Source organism: Perna viridis, chromosome 2 (assembly GCF_037379345.1).
Source record: "Perna viridis isolate PV_CMFRI_1.1 ecotype Kerala chromosome 2, ASM3737934v1, whole genome shotgun sequence".
Classification (NCBI taxonomy): Eukaryota; Metazoa; Mollusca; class Bivalvia; order Mytilida; family Mytilidae; genus Perna; species Perna viridis.
Window position 1 is genome coordinate 20,682,966 of NC_142446.1, and position 15,094 is coordinate 20,698,059.

Here is a 15,094-nt window from a genome sequence, read left to right on the forward strand (position 1 = left end):
GAGTTTCTTCAATGGCTTTATTTGTACAGTATAATGTAAATCACAAAATATACAACATTTGTAGAAATGTACAAAATATACATGATAATACAGTAAATATACATAAATCTAAAGGTAGAGAGAATAAAAGTATTTCTTTGTACACAAATGACGGATTTATATAATGGCTGTAATTGTAAACAAATTAGGTTTGATCTCTTACAAGTTAATATAGTTGACTTTAAATAAGTAACTATTTCTAATGAAAGGCCACATAATTCAAATCTTTTGGAAAGTGAAAATAAAATAATGAGATTTTACAATAAACAGCTGAACAAAAAGCACATGATATGCCAGCCCCAGTGTGCTGAACAAAAACACATGATATGCCAGCACCAGTGTTTTTCCCTATAACTTGGACACCAAAAATTAGCGGCACAATAAGCTGGAGTTTCTTTTCATAACAACCCCCCCCCCCCAAAAAAAAATATCTGTCCAATTGTTATTTTGAGTTTTCATTCAACATGTGGAAGAATGAGGATGTCAAATATAGTAATCCCCCAAGGAGATTCGCTAAAACTTTAAAATTTCAGATCTAAATATAACAGTAAATAAAGGAAGTAAAATTCAGATCATAACCATCCTCTCTAAATATCAATAAGGAAAATTCAGATCATAGTACCATTCTCTCTCAATAAGGAAAATTAGAATCACTTCAATACAAAATCTATTTTTTAATAATGATCATAATTCATAACAATACTATTGGTTTAAGAATTCATGGAATATAATTTAATTTAAATCAGAACTGAATTAAGTAAATGTAGAGTAAGTCAACAAGGAAATTATGCAATTATGAATCAGTAATTTTTGACACTTCAAAGGGTAAATTTTAACAAGTCTGTTTCAAAGACAGACATTCAATTAAAAATAGTTTGAAATGAGAGATATTGTTATGAAAACAGATACTGAATGATATAGCAAAGACATGGTATATTGCACAGAAAAGCACATATTCAAAGACAGTACCTAATGATCACAAAACACCAACAAGATATGGATTTCTTAAGTGTACAGATAATTATACCAGCTTAAATCTGTTAAAATATAAGTAAAAGAGAAAATTATGTTGGGTATTACAAAATAATCAGTAATCCAGTTATATTACAGATTTCAAATAGCAACTGAGATATCATCCTTTATTTTCGGTAAATTTGAAATTATGACCAAAGAGATTTTTAATGTCCTTGACTACAGTGTCGGGTCTCACATAGGGCGTGTATATATTAGGCTTGGACTAAGTACAAAAATAACTTACCAAGATTGTAGGCTTAAATTTATCGAGTATAGATTATCTTTTGCTCTATTTTCTTTTTTCTTAAAATCTAAGACCTATAAAACTTGCCCTGAATAAATTATTTTTAAATGTGTTTGAGGTAGTAAAAAACTATACCACATTGACTATTCAATTAAAGCACTTTTTTGACTGACAATTCATAGCACTTAAAAAATAATCTTAACACGAGAATCTAACTTATCTTCACTTTTCTAAGTTCATAAATTCTCAGGTTGGCAGTGATTTCATAGCAGGGAAACAAAGCAATAAAGAAATTGTACATTATGGAATGGAGCACTAACCAACATCACAATATATAAGTACTATTTAAACAGCACAAGAATGAAACACACTATTCAGTAGCACATTGGTCCCTATAAATCTATTGCTGCCAATGTTTCACCCACAGAGAGCATTATCATCATATAATATTTACATAGGCAATAACTGTAACTGTCCTGTAAGGCATTACACCCCAATGCAACATGTATATTGTCCAATTCCATAATCATGCCTTTTGCAAAAAGTCAAAACAGAGATATCTGACACTACACACATCTCCACATAGTGATTCAGTAATAATAAAGATTCATGCCAATACAGTGAGTAAAAGAGAAGTTACAGACAAGTAACAACATAAAGTCCTACAGTTTACTGAAATTATCTGAGACCATAGCCATTCTTGTCTCAAAACTTTTATAAAACCTAAATTCATGACAATTCCATATAATTTAATTCGTAACAAGCTTTCTAATTGGTTGGTTCTCTTAGAGCAAACCAGGTTATTTTGTATAACCTGTTCAAAAATTAGAAACATTCCTTAAAAAGCAAAATCCAGTAAAATATACAGGAGGAGTTGAGAAAACTTTATTTAGGACAGACAATCAGACAGACTGAAACCAATACACCCCAACTTTGTTTATAAAGGTCATGTTAATACCTAAGAAAATCATATGATTGGATCATAAAATGGGCTAAAGCATCCGGATTGTAACTTGAAATTCAAATTACTTTTATAATTGACAAAATGGTATGCAGATCAAATAAATAAAATAAACTGAATAGTTTCTAGGTAAGTATTTGGTCCCTTAAAGACTTAATCAATATGGAAAAGAATATGTAAATTCAAGAGGAAGTAAAATATCATACACTAAATACACCATGAACTATTTTACATATAATTTGGTTTAACAAGTAATGGAATAAATGGGTATAAATAACAATGCAACATGTGGTAAACATTATTCAAAATTGGTAACTGTTGATGATGAGGTCTCTAACTCCTTCAGGATCGATAGTAAATTATCTAATCCAAACAGATACCCATCTTCATGATTGCCTTCCTGCCATGGTGTTCGGTGATCAATGGTTGAATTAGATGGCAAAGGTTCTGTTTTACCAAAGTCAATCATCCATACATTAGCACTGTTGGACTTATCATGAACAAATAACAAAGAACTTCCAATCAACTGAAAAATATAGAATTATTGTTACAGCATTCAATCAAAAAACAGATATGTATCAATTAGCTTCCCCACCCAACAGGACAGTTGCTTAGTTGACACTGTGGTCCATTGTGGTTCTATAAGTATCACAAATATCATATAATAACCTGATAAAACACATTTGTGGTTATCCACACTTTCTAAATATCCCAAACATAACATGTAATACACCTGATACAACACATTTCATAACAGATGGAGATATTAAATAAAAGTGACTAAAGGTTACATTTAGCAAGTACACAATTACATAATTAAACATAGTGTAAGATTTTATTAACTGCATATAGGATACCAACCTCATGAGTTCTGAAAAAGTCAGACTCCTCTTGGGTAGCTAGAATTGCTTTTAATCTTTGGATATACTTCCTCTATAAAATATATAGTGTAAAACTAACATAAAAATAATCACTATAAAAGTATTATATCCAATTCCAAGTTTTAAATAAGTTAAGGTGTACAAAATTAAGCGGAGAATCCTTTGAATAAACTTGGTAGTATAATCTAGCAACATAATTTGAATAGAATTATTTCTCTTTACCTACTGATATACATTGCATATACTGGTAACATATAAGAAATAAGAAAATATATATTGTTAACAGAGTATAGTTAAAATTGCCTATCATTAACACATTTTAAAACCAAATACAATATAATAATTCAAATTATACTAATAAAATAATTAATTATTGATGGTTTTCTACTGAGTCATAATTGTTCTGCCAAACTTTAGATCCAAATTTTGGCCACAAAGTGATGAAGGAAGCTTCGGTATAAGCTATAAATGATACATTGTTGGTTCACAACAAACTTTATTAGTATTAGAATTCCTATTCTACGTTCCCAATGTACCAGTTGAGGTTAATTAGATGCACAGTTAACTGTTCATTTCCTTTGTTTGTTTTTTGGTTTTTTTTTTTTAATATTTGAAGAATTTAGGTTACTTATATGTATACATTTGATTGCATTAATAAAGTGGAAGTAACTAACACTCACCAAAATAGTCTGATTGTTAGCTATAAATATGGATAAAGCTTCTTTGACATCACATCTTGTTTTCGTTTTCTTAAAATTTTTACTTGAAGCACCATCCATTTTCTAAGGAAAAAAAAAAACACCATTTAAATCCAAAAACTGCATATAATTGAACTTAGGCCAAACTTGACTTAGAAATCAATTATTTATATTGTAATAGAAATAAAATCACAGCGTTGTTACTGTTTTATAAGTATAATTATAATTAAATTTCATTATTTAGATTATATCTATTCCTTGAACAGCTGGATCTGTCTTAGACCCAAATCCACATGTGACAAAATATGATGCAATACAGGGTCATTTCTTGTTATAACAGCAGAACCCAATCACTAATTAAACTTCTTTCCTCCAAAAGACAATGTAAATATGCCTCATTTTTTAAGCAATCATAAAAAACTCTGCTATCTAAATCTGGTTTTATAAATTGACTTGTTGGCTCCATACTTGACATACAAGACCCAAATCAATAAAATGGTTTAGGTAATAACCCCAAAAACAATACCAACTTTCCTTTGGTGATTTGGAAACTTGTTCTAAAATTCCTACAGATCAACTAACTAATATTCAAGTTACTGCACAAATACCAAGTGGCTTCAGACAATGACAAAGATGACGGCACCATTTTGCTTAGATTATCAATTTCGTTTCCCCAAATCTGGTTTGGAAATTAAACTCCGTTAGATTAAATTCTTTTATACCCCCTGCAAACAAAGTTTAAGGGTATATAGGAACCACCCTGTCACCCGTCTGTCTGTCTGTTCTTCAGTCCAACCATATTTTTTATAAGCACAACTCTTAAATTGCTCAAGGAATTTAGAAAAGTATCATATGTAGATGTGCATAAAGGAATATAATTACTGACAGAGGACTCCTTATTGTTTGTGGTTCTTTATTTTGCTAAATACTGTGAAAGTACTTTTATTCATGGATACCAATATTTGTGAATTAGAGAAGAAACAAGTTTGTGGATTCTTGAATTCGTGGTTTTGAGGTTTTCAGTATATACATCAATGGAAGTCTCCTTTTCAGTGCTTTTCAGTGAGAACCAAATTTCATGGTTTGGCCTACCCACGAAAACCACAAAAATTGGTACCCCACAAACAATAGTGCTTTCAGCATACTAAAGAACCACAAACATAAAAAAAACTTCAACATACCTTTATTCCTTCAATTCTAAATCCCAAGTCCACAGAAGAGCTCATTTCATCTCTCCACTGCATATATCTTGGTTTAATCACAGCTTGATGTTTATGTTCCTCTGGGGTGGGAGCATCAGGGTCTACTTCAACCATTTTCAAATACATATCCTTTCAAAGAAACAGTAATGTAAATGCTTTAATTGAAAAAAAAAAAAAAAAAAAAAAACATGTTTTAATTTTGTACTTTGCATTGTCCTACCTCGACATCTTTCTATGCAGATTTTTTTTTACTAAGTTCATATCATAGAAGGTGTGAAGCTAATTATGTATCTATTTCGAATGACATATTTTATTTGATTTCTTGACAAATTTGCGTGATTGGATGCATATGGTAAATTAATAATTTGATTAATTTGTACTTTTGAAAAAAACCTATAAATTTTTTTTGTAAGTCATCTACTCTGACAAAATAATTTGTTTGTCAAAACCTGCTCTCATTACTGCCATTATTCAATATTTTATATGTCATAAAAATGGTAAAAGAGCTGGAGGGTTGTGGGCCATATGGCAATTGACAGTAACTGTAATATTTTATGATAACATCAAGACACACATCAGTTGTATCTTTACATAGACTTTATATACATATATTTACTGAGGGGGAAATGAAATAGGGACAAATGTGACTAATATGGTTGGTACAGATTTTGGTAGTCTTCCTAACCCATCTCTCTAACACTTGTTTTCTTTACATGTTTGTTTGGAATACTCTTACACACTAAATTCCTTTTTATTACCAAATTATTTACAAACACATCTATTTATATTAAAGACTTACAAGCAATGTTATTCTGATCAAACTGAATACAGCAAAGTGAGACTACCTGTACTTGGATAATTACATGAAGTTTTTATTTAAAAAGAATACTTCGTTTATTCATCAAAGTTCACCATTTTCCTGACAATCTTTAAATCATAAGTTTGCATAATTGTAATACTGTACAGTGTGCATAAAATGAGCATCTGTTGTAAACTTTTTAAACACATTTTATTTACATGTATAACAATTGTAAATGACTAAGCCATAAGTTTCTTATGCTTATCAACCACTGAATTGGACAATTAAAGTAATACACACTTATTATTGTTAAATTTATTTCAAAAGTTTACCATGTAACTATTTCGTGATGATAGAATAGTTCAGAATTTTTGTAACTTGATTTTTTTCCATTGAAATAGATCACTAACAGCAATAAGGAAGAAATGTTTGAAAAGGGATTCTCTCAATAAGGAAACACTTTGACACAACTGCCATTTATATGTTTTCTTCCCTGTAGAAATCTATACATGAACAAAGCCAGAAAATCAACGTTAACATATTAGGATATGCAAATGGATTTTTCAGTCCTGAAGATTTAGAAATGTTTCAAATTGTTAATCTAGTGAAAACAACTACAGTACCCCTGTATTACAAATTTTATATTTGGTGGTGATTTCCTATAATCATCGTTTGCAAATTAAAAGTGTAACAGATGGACAAACAAAATAATTAATATATGCCCAATAATCTCTGGAGCTGGACAGTAAAAAATTTCTATGTCAAAATACAGGTACATGAGACCAAAATTTGTACATATTTGTTAATTGACTACTATCACAAAGAAATACTTGATTTGTAAATACCCACATCAGACTAGAGTCAACAATAATAATGATCCCAGTGTCCATTCATTCATCAAATTACAAATTCAAGATCATAAAGAACCACTCAAAAAAACCTTTTTTTTAACTTATTTCTGAAATTCATTCAATACAGGTCAAGTTTAACAACCATGAGTTTTTTATTTACTATTCATGGGTTATGGCCCTTTTTTACTTCAAACATTTGGATCAAAGGAGTATTTGTGATTAATTTTCTTTTAAAAAGTTAAACATGCCCTAGTTTTGGTCCACAACCATTACCCATCAGCCATGGTAAGTACAAGATATTATATACTTCCAGAAGTTCTTTTGAATTTTTGTTTTTACATCCATTATACTTTCGATAATACATCTAAAATTTGTGTTACCATATTAAGCCAATACATTGTATATACCTTTCTTGGTTTAGGTTTTTCCCTAGCTTTAACTAGTTCCTCTTCTAAGTAAGTTCTTGTGCCCATTTTAATGTCCATTACACATGGTGTTTCAAATTCACACAGCAAATCTTGCAATTGTAAATATTCTGCATCAATGGTTAAAGAAAATTATGTTGCATTTAAAACAAAATACCCTGCTACCATCTGGATACAACCACAAATATAAACACTTCATTCAAATTTGACAGTTCTATCAATATTTAACTATGATATGCTAATAAGTGGATGCAGACAATGGAACAGTAACTGTTAAATATTCTATACAGATAAGTTTTGCAAATTTGACTAGGGAGGTTATTGAACATATTTTCTGTTAACAATTGATTGCATGATTATGGTTTAACATCCTATGGCAGATACTGTCACTATCATTTTGTCAATATATATTAGTAATACAATAAGTTTTGAACTGAAATGTGATGATTGCTCATAAGTCAGCTTAATCAAGTGCTAATTTCATTACACCAGTCCTACCCAGTTTTGCTCCACTTGTTGCATAGTACAAAACAACTAAAAATAGAAAATGAAAAACAAACAGCATGATGTCAACTAATCATACTGAGGATTGTATGAAACAGTTAGACCAATTCAGCTTTCTTCCCATTTTTTTTTCAATGACTTATCAACACAAGAAAAATGTTAAATAAATATAAGTTAAGAGATAAATGAGAAAAAAAATATGACTATTTGAATAAATCTGTATGTGAATGCTTTGGAACATCTTGATAATAACTGCCTTACATTGTACTACCCTAACTGTACTGATCAGTCTCAGAGTGGCATGACATGAATGTACTACCAATCTATTTATAAACTGTAACATAATTGAAGTCCAATAAGGCCAATCTTCAGTGAAGTAGTTCATGATTAACTAAGAGGCTTTTTATATTGAAAATATAATTTGTGAGTAACCAATGATGTATAGGAAAAAGTATTTCAGAATGTAGAACATTGAAAGTTTGTAAATATAGCCACAAATATATTTCAATGTAAAAAGGATACGTTCTGAACTTTTTGCAACAATTCCTCTATATTCAGGTGCATATGATCTGAGAATATCTTTGGTGATGCTGACAAAGGCTTTTTGTTCTCTTGGATCGTATTTCTTTAATACTGCACCTGGATCTCCAGCTTGGAAGTTTCCTGGAACAGAGAAAGATATCCATCCTTGATATTTTAAAAATAAAATATAAGGACGAAAACCTAAAGAAGACTTTAAGAAAGCCATTCTACCTGTAACAGTATGAACTAGAAATATTGTGAAAAATCCTTTAACTAGAGGCACTAAAGACCTGGAAAATTCCAATATCTAATGGTCGTATCATTTGATCAAGTGGTAAAAACAGTACATTTAAAGAGGACTCTCCTCACATAATTTCTGGCAAGATCTATAAACATTGATGTGGCTTCATTCTGAAATTCAATTCAATTACATGGCTTATCTATTAGAGGCATCTGTCCAGTGGCTGTAGAGAATACTGTAAAAAAGAAGTAGTGGATAGACAAACAAAATGTGCCAAACAATTATTATCCGCAGTAATCTGGTTACGGCAAATAAAAAAAATATATGTGGTTCTGATCACCTTATATAAAAAAAACAGGGTCTGTTGGTAGGGGCAGTTTTTTTGTTGTTTTTGCATTTATTTTACTTTTCATTTTAACTTTTAGTTCACTCCACAAGTTGTACTTCTCATTTTCATTAATTAATACCACCTTTAACCTCAATATAAAATCAAAATAAGAATTTAAAAAAAAAAATGGAAGTGAATAGATAATTATTATCGGTCAGTTTTTATTTCTATTTTTTTTTTTTTATTTAAGCAAAAAAGAAGTCCATGGGTGGCAGTAAAAACTAGGATCCGTCTGGTGATAGAAAGCATATATTTTTATTTATTTGGCCTTAGCAAAGTACTATAATAAACCTGGTATCTATAATTACAGATCAAAATAATTTATTTACCCTTTATTTCTAAAGTATAGATAAAAATGGAGTAAAAATCAATTTTTCCACTGTCATAAGTTTAATTCAGATTGAACTTTGGGGCATTACAAAGATCAATCCTTTAAATTTGGGATGAAAATTGAAAAATGAAGATTGACGATCTATTTACAAATCTAATGTGAATAAGTCGGTAAATAAAATGAACTCAGATCAAACTCATTTTAAAAGGTCTTTTATCTTTAGAAAATTAACCTATAAAAGTTTTAGTATTCTGTGTATTTTGGTTTGTTTTCTGATATAGTGAATTCAACAATCCAAAAAAATAGTCACAGCAAAAAAATTGATAAAAAAATTTGATTTGAAAAAAGGTCACCTTGATGTCCAGCTAATTGTATCCATGGATACCTGTGCTTCTTAAATTGTTGAATAAATGGAGACCAATGGACAATGTTTCTGATCTTTTTCCATGAACTTGACTGCAAAGAAAATAAAACAAATGTAAGTTTGTGTACTGCACTATATGGCAAGCTCTTAGTGGCTAGAAGATTAATGTCTTAATAAATGAACAAAACTGAAAATAATGTGAAGACGACAAAAACCCACAACATGTAATACTTATTTAAGCGCTTCTTTTCAAGTTTCAGGTATGTGATTTTATACATTTTACTGTAACTCAATTCCATCCAAACAAAAAATAAATGTATGGATTGCAACAAAAGGTATCATACTAAACAAATCTATTCTAATCAAATTTAAATATTTACATGGCCTAAGCCTGCTTTGGTTTTGTTACTATGATCATATTTTTTTCTGACTGATAACACCAAATGTGATATTAGTACATGGACAATAAAAACAATGTCACCAGTGTTGACAATTTACAGCACTATAAAAAGTATATAAAGAGCAATTTATAACATTTTCATGTACAGCCCACAATTTCTATCAACAACTAAATCAATCATTGTGGCTTTTAGAACTAAACATACAAACAGATCAAGAAATTTACAATGGTAAAAAAGTACACAGCTACAAAATCAGATTAAGAAAAGCCTTAGCAAATTCTCAAAATAGATCATGAGTATTGTAATATACCCAAAAAAATTGTTAATTCAAAAAAAAAAATCTAATGAAAACAAACTCTAACTCCTGAAATGAATGTTTTGTTTATATGATTGTGTGACAAGATTCTTTAACAAAAATTCACAGATAGGAAACTTTTATGACAGCTGTGCTTTGTTTGATTAATGTATATTGTTAACTTAAAATAGCATTTGCCTTTAAAAAATAAATTAAAAAATCTACATGACCAATGGAACTGACAGTACTGCATTACATTGTCCAGATTTACATGGGAAAAAGGGTAGTTTGAAATCCACAGTGGTGTAGTGCTTAGAAAAAAATTGTGGTGAAAACCTAGTTAAGTTGAATATCATTTACATGTCAAGACTAGAATTGTTAAAATTTTAGTTTGACAGGTTTTCTTTGTGTTTCTTTCAACTTCTTGGAACCGTATGTACAGTACATATCTTCCAATATCTTAAATCAGATTATCTTAAGTCAGATTTTTGCACACTTTTTATTAATTTTAAAAGATGGAGATATGTTTCCAAGATTGAACAGTTCCAACAACAAATTGAACAATTTCAGAAGAAATTAATACTTCAACTATTTATCATTTGCAGTATATTTATATACTCATCATAGTTTTATTTAGTTGAGTTCCAATTGTATTAGTAACGAGATTCCTATTGAGTATTTGTTGTTTTCAATACATGTCTGTTATATAACATAATTTAATACACAAATATTAGACTCCTAACTATATCCTAAATGTTACTTACACTATCTGTACATTTGGCTGACATTTTTAAAGAAAATGTAAACATCACAAAATCTAACTTAGAAATTTGTGGATGAAATGTTTAGTGAAAATGATTGAAACACTTGAGTAAATATTTCTGTATGAGAATAATACAATCATTGAATGGCTGAAAAAAATAGTACATGTACTAAATTAGTCTGCTGGTGTGATTTGACAAAAAATTACTGTATTCTCAGTCATGCTAAAGTGTCATTAGTTTTTTTACAAAAGTCCCCAAATTCAGCTTTTATTAATTGATTGAGTCATTGTGTATTTAATGACGTAAAGTATATTCTCATTTTGACAGAAAATCATACATATTAACCATAATGAAAGTTTTCAAAACTTTAATGTGTTGAGAAGATTTAAATAATTACACCACAAACCATTCAATCTCAGTTAAAAAATAGAAATGGAGTTAACTGGCACAAAAATTAAAATTAAAGACTCGCAACCAAAGCATTATACCTATATGTAATTTTATTCCATGTCGGGGAATTAATTTAAATTCATATCATGCACATCATGACAGTGACATGAATTAGAAAGAGTTAAATTACACTGAGATATATTATTTACACAGTAGAAAACCAACTCCAATATATTCATCCAAACACAAGATGGCTTTGTAAAGTTTAGAATGTTTTCAAGATAACTATTATCCATTGCCTTGAAAGATAACAGCATGGTTTAAAATTGGTCCACCAATTTATCGAATAAGAAATGGCGTCCAACAAGGGATATTAAATTATTTGTATAATATGGCTCCAGAGAGCCTAAATGGCTCACCGGGCCCTTATCTAGTCCAATATTAAATGGAAACATCTAATTATAAGTTTTTTACCTACAATAATACACTTCATTGCTTCACTATGAACTTAAACATGCATCTAAAGGTTTTGTAATTTAAATAAGGAAGAAAATAACCAACCAAATATATCTGATAACAAAACAATGTGTTACTTGTTCTGGTGTAGGAGGTACTTCTCCAGGACATGTACAAGGAAATATTATGACCTTGCAAGAAATTCACACTATTATCTTAATATAACTGACATAAGTATATTGCAATAAACTTTGTCTTTTGTTAATTCACTGTACAAGAATTACAGATCTGAAAAGATATTGTGTTTGTAGATTTACTAACAAAACCAGCATGGAAATGAACAAGTCTACTTCAATTAACATTCAGAATTATCTGTTTTATAATACAATACAATGCACAAAATAGAACTTAATAGTTCCTAACAATAGTCCAAAGTAGAAATGTCCAGCTAACAATTTAAAAATTAACTTCTCATCAGGCATGATTTATAGTGTTTTTCAAATATGAAATAAAATGAATGAACATTTACCTCAACTAAGTCGAAATCATCCACATCAGGCACAATCATTAAATTCCCTTCATATCCTATTCGGCAAATTTTCTGCCGACACTTTTTAGCAGACATGTTGAGAGAGATAGAGAAACCAAAAAAATCTTGCTTGTCCTCCTACATATAGCTTTGACACTGAAAACTTACTTTATAATTCCACACACAATCCATCTCAAGATGACATTTTGGACATTAAAATGACAAGTGAACCAAATATATACTGTATAAAAAACATGAACAATTGTTTTGTACATTGACAACTGTTACCTATCATGGGGTTTTATGGTCGGCAGAAACGTGAATGTTCTTATGACGTGGATTCTGAACGCCACTATGACGAAAAAAAGTTGTTTGGAATTTTACATACTGGTAAATAACAGGTTGTTTTTGATTATTACCTATTGACTAAAATGTTAGTTAACTATATTGGTCACCATCTAAATATAGAAAATAATAAATTGTTTAAATCAAATTTAAGGGTTTCCATTTGTTATATATTTATTTTTATTTTATTTCAGAGCCACACCAGAAACAAATACATCACTGGCCAAAAAATTTATGAATGCACCTAAAAGAGTTTTGGTGAAACTTATTTGAAAAGTGATCAACAAACTATTCAATATAAGACAACAAGCATAGTAATAGAATATTGATCTGCTGAATGGCAACTGAGCTAACAGTGGTACAACGTGGATGTACAAAATCATCAAATATATATACTACTTTCTCATGTTTATGCATATTTTTACCATTGATGCACAGTATCAGCAACTGGTATTTTGCCTAAGTTTTCCAAACAAATGGTTCAGGTTGAAGGAATTTGAAAACAAATCAGGCTTAAATAAAAGGGCCTAAATCACTTGCATGGAACATTTCTCCACCTTATAAATATTAAGTATCATGAATAAAAGAATACTCCAACAATTGAAACCTTTTACCTAACTTCTACAGTTCTTAAATGTAAAAAAAAAAGCCAAAAAATGGCTATTTTTTCACTTTCAAGGGTAACAACTCCTACTAGAAGTCTTCTCTTACCACATATTTGTTAAATCTTTTGTAGGGCTAATCATATGGAGTATTTCATAAATTAAAAGTTTCTTTCTATATACATAATATGGTTTTCATAAACAAGTTTGCCTACTTTAAGACCCAACAGATACTTTAATAAGTCTTATCATGAAGAACAATTCATCAATTAAAAGTTTCGCTCTATTTATTATGGTTTTCAAGATATTAATGTGAAACTGTAAAAACTGTCATTTTTGTCTTTCAAGGAAAAAAGAACAGCGTTCCAATGTTCACTGTGAAAAAAAAAAGTGTGGAAAACTTTAAATTCACCGAAATGACTATGGCCATAACTTCCATAAAAATCAATCAACCATAACCAAAGTCAAACTTAAATCTGTAACTTCTCATAGTAAGACCACATACAAAATATAAAATCAATTGGTAAAAGCATAACAAAAAAAGTGCAGAAAAAATCGGATGGACGGGTGGATGTATGCCCGGCATTTCCATGTCCCCTCACGACATGTCGCGGGGGGCAATAACTCTACCCAATGGAAACATTTGGAGGCCATTTCATAAATTGAATGTTTATTACTATCTCCCTTGGTTTTAAAAATTATTGCTGTAAAACTACAAAAATACATCATTTCTGTCCTTCAAGGACAATAACTCTTAACCATTGTCACAACTCTGACCTAATTATGATCTTTGCAGGCCTTATCATAAGGATCATTTCATCAGTTGAAATTTTCTTTTTAATATGCTTTAAAAAATATTGGTTTAAACTGCAAAAAATCAAGTTTTTTCACCTTAACTTTAAAAATGAGTCTTCCTGCAACTTCAACACAATAGAAACTTTTGTGGAGTTCATTAGGCCAAAGAAGGAAAGTCACTTCATTTTCTCTATCTCTGATAGTTTTTGAGATATATCTTAAAATAAGTGGCTTTACCCCTATGTACTATAAATAAACATGGCCATCATGTTTGTTGCTGGATAAGCATAGCACCATTATTTGATAGACACTCTATTAAGAATACTGATGATCAAATTTGGTGACTATGTAATGTGTGGTTTTTAAAGACAATGTGTGGAAAGTGTCAATGACAAAGATGTCAATGGATGTAAAGTGATGGCATAAGGTCATATGGACTTTTGGTTCAGGTAAACTTTACTGTAGAAGTAAAACCCTTTACCTTATTTATACAGAAAAAAAAACATTTATCAAGTCAGAACCTTAGAAATGTCTTATGAAATGTTCTACCATGTACAACAAGTTTTTTTTTCCTTCAAATATGTACATGTATGCTTTTAACTTTTGCCAAAATCACAGCTGCTATGGTAGGCTAGTAAATGGTTAATTATTCTGCAAATATGCAGTTTTCCATCCCTTTTCTATTAAAGATTGCTTTCAAATTTTAGCAATTAACAACACTGAAAGTGTATCTGAGAAATATCATACACCAAAGGATAAGATTACAAGTTCTCTAACAAGGCTCTGCCCAGTTGGAGAACATTGAAACTTTATCAAAGGATGTCTGAGATTTCCAAGTCCTGCATTTCCTGGCCATGGTTGATTTTTTTTCCCAAATATTTAAAATGTTTTGTAATTAGGTAAATCAATGCAGAATGACTTGGCAGAAATTCCTGTATATTTACAAGACATCATAAAATGTTCAATTGTGATGAGACAAACATCCAATCTTTTATCTTACATGTAGGAGAGATAAGGTAATCTCACATGGCTTAAATACAGAATTATGCTTCA

The 15,094-nt window shown here is 29.9% G+C and overlaps 1 protein-coding gene across 8 annotated transcripts in view; it reads right to left on the reverse strand.

Annotated features, from left to right (window-relative positions):
• The window catches only part of LOC148624007 (uncharacterized), a 41,031-nt gene continuing 25,937 nt past the window's right edge, over positions 1-15,094 (reverse strand). For all 8 annotated transcript variants that reach the window (XM_088566407.1, XM_088566408.1, XM_088566409.1 and 5 more), the window contains 7 exons: positions 9,454-9,556; positions 8,141-8,281; positions 7,097-7,224; positions 5,019-5,168; positions 3,820-3,921; positions 3,120-3,191; positions 1-2,784 (listed from right to left, as the gene is read on the reverse strand). In XM_088566407.1, coding sequence (XP_088422533.1) covers positions 2,557-2,784; positions 3,120-3,191; positions 3,820-3,921; positions 5,019-5,168; positions 7,097-7,224; positions 8,141-8,281; positions 9,454-9,556 — 924 coding nt within the window. In that variant the 3' untranslated portion in view covers positions 1-2,556. The remainder of the gene's footprint in view (positions 2,785-3,119; positions 3,192-3,819; positions 3,922-5,018; positions 5,169-7,096; positions 7,225-8,140; positions 8,282-9,453; positions 9,557-15,094) is intronic.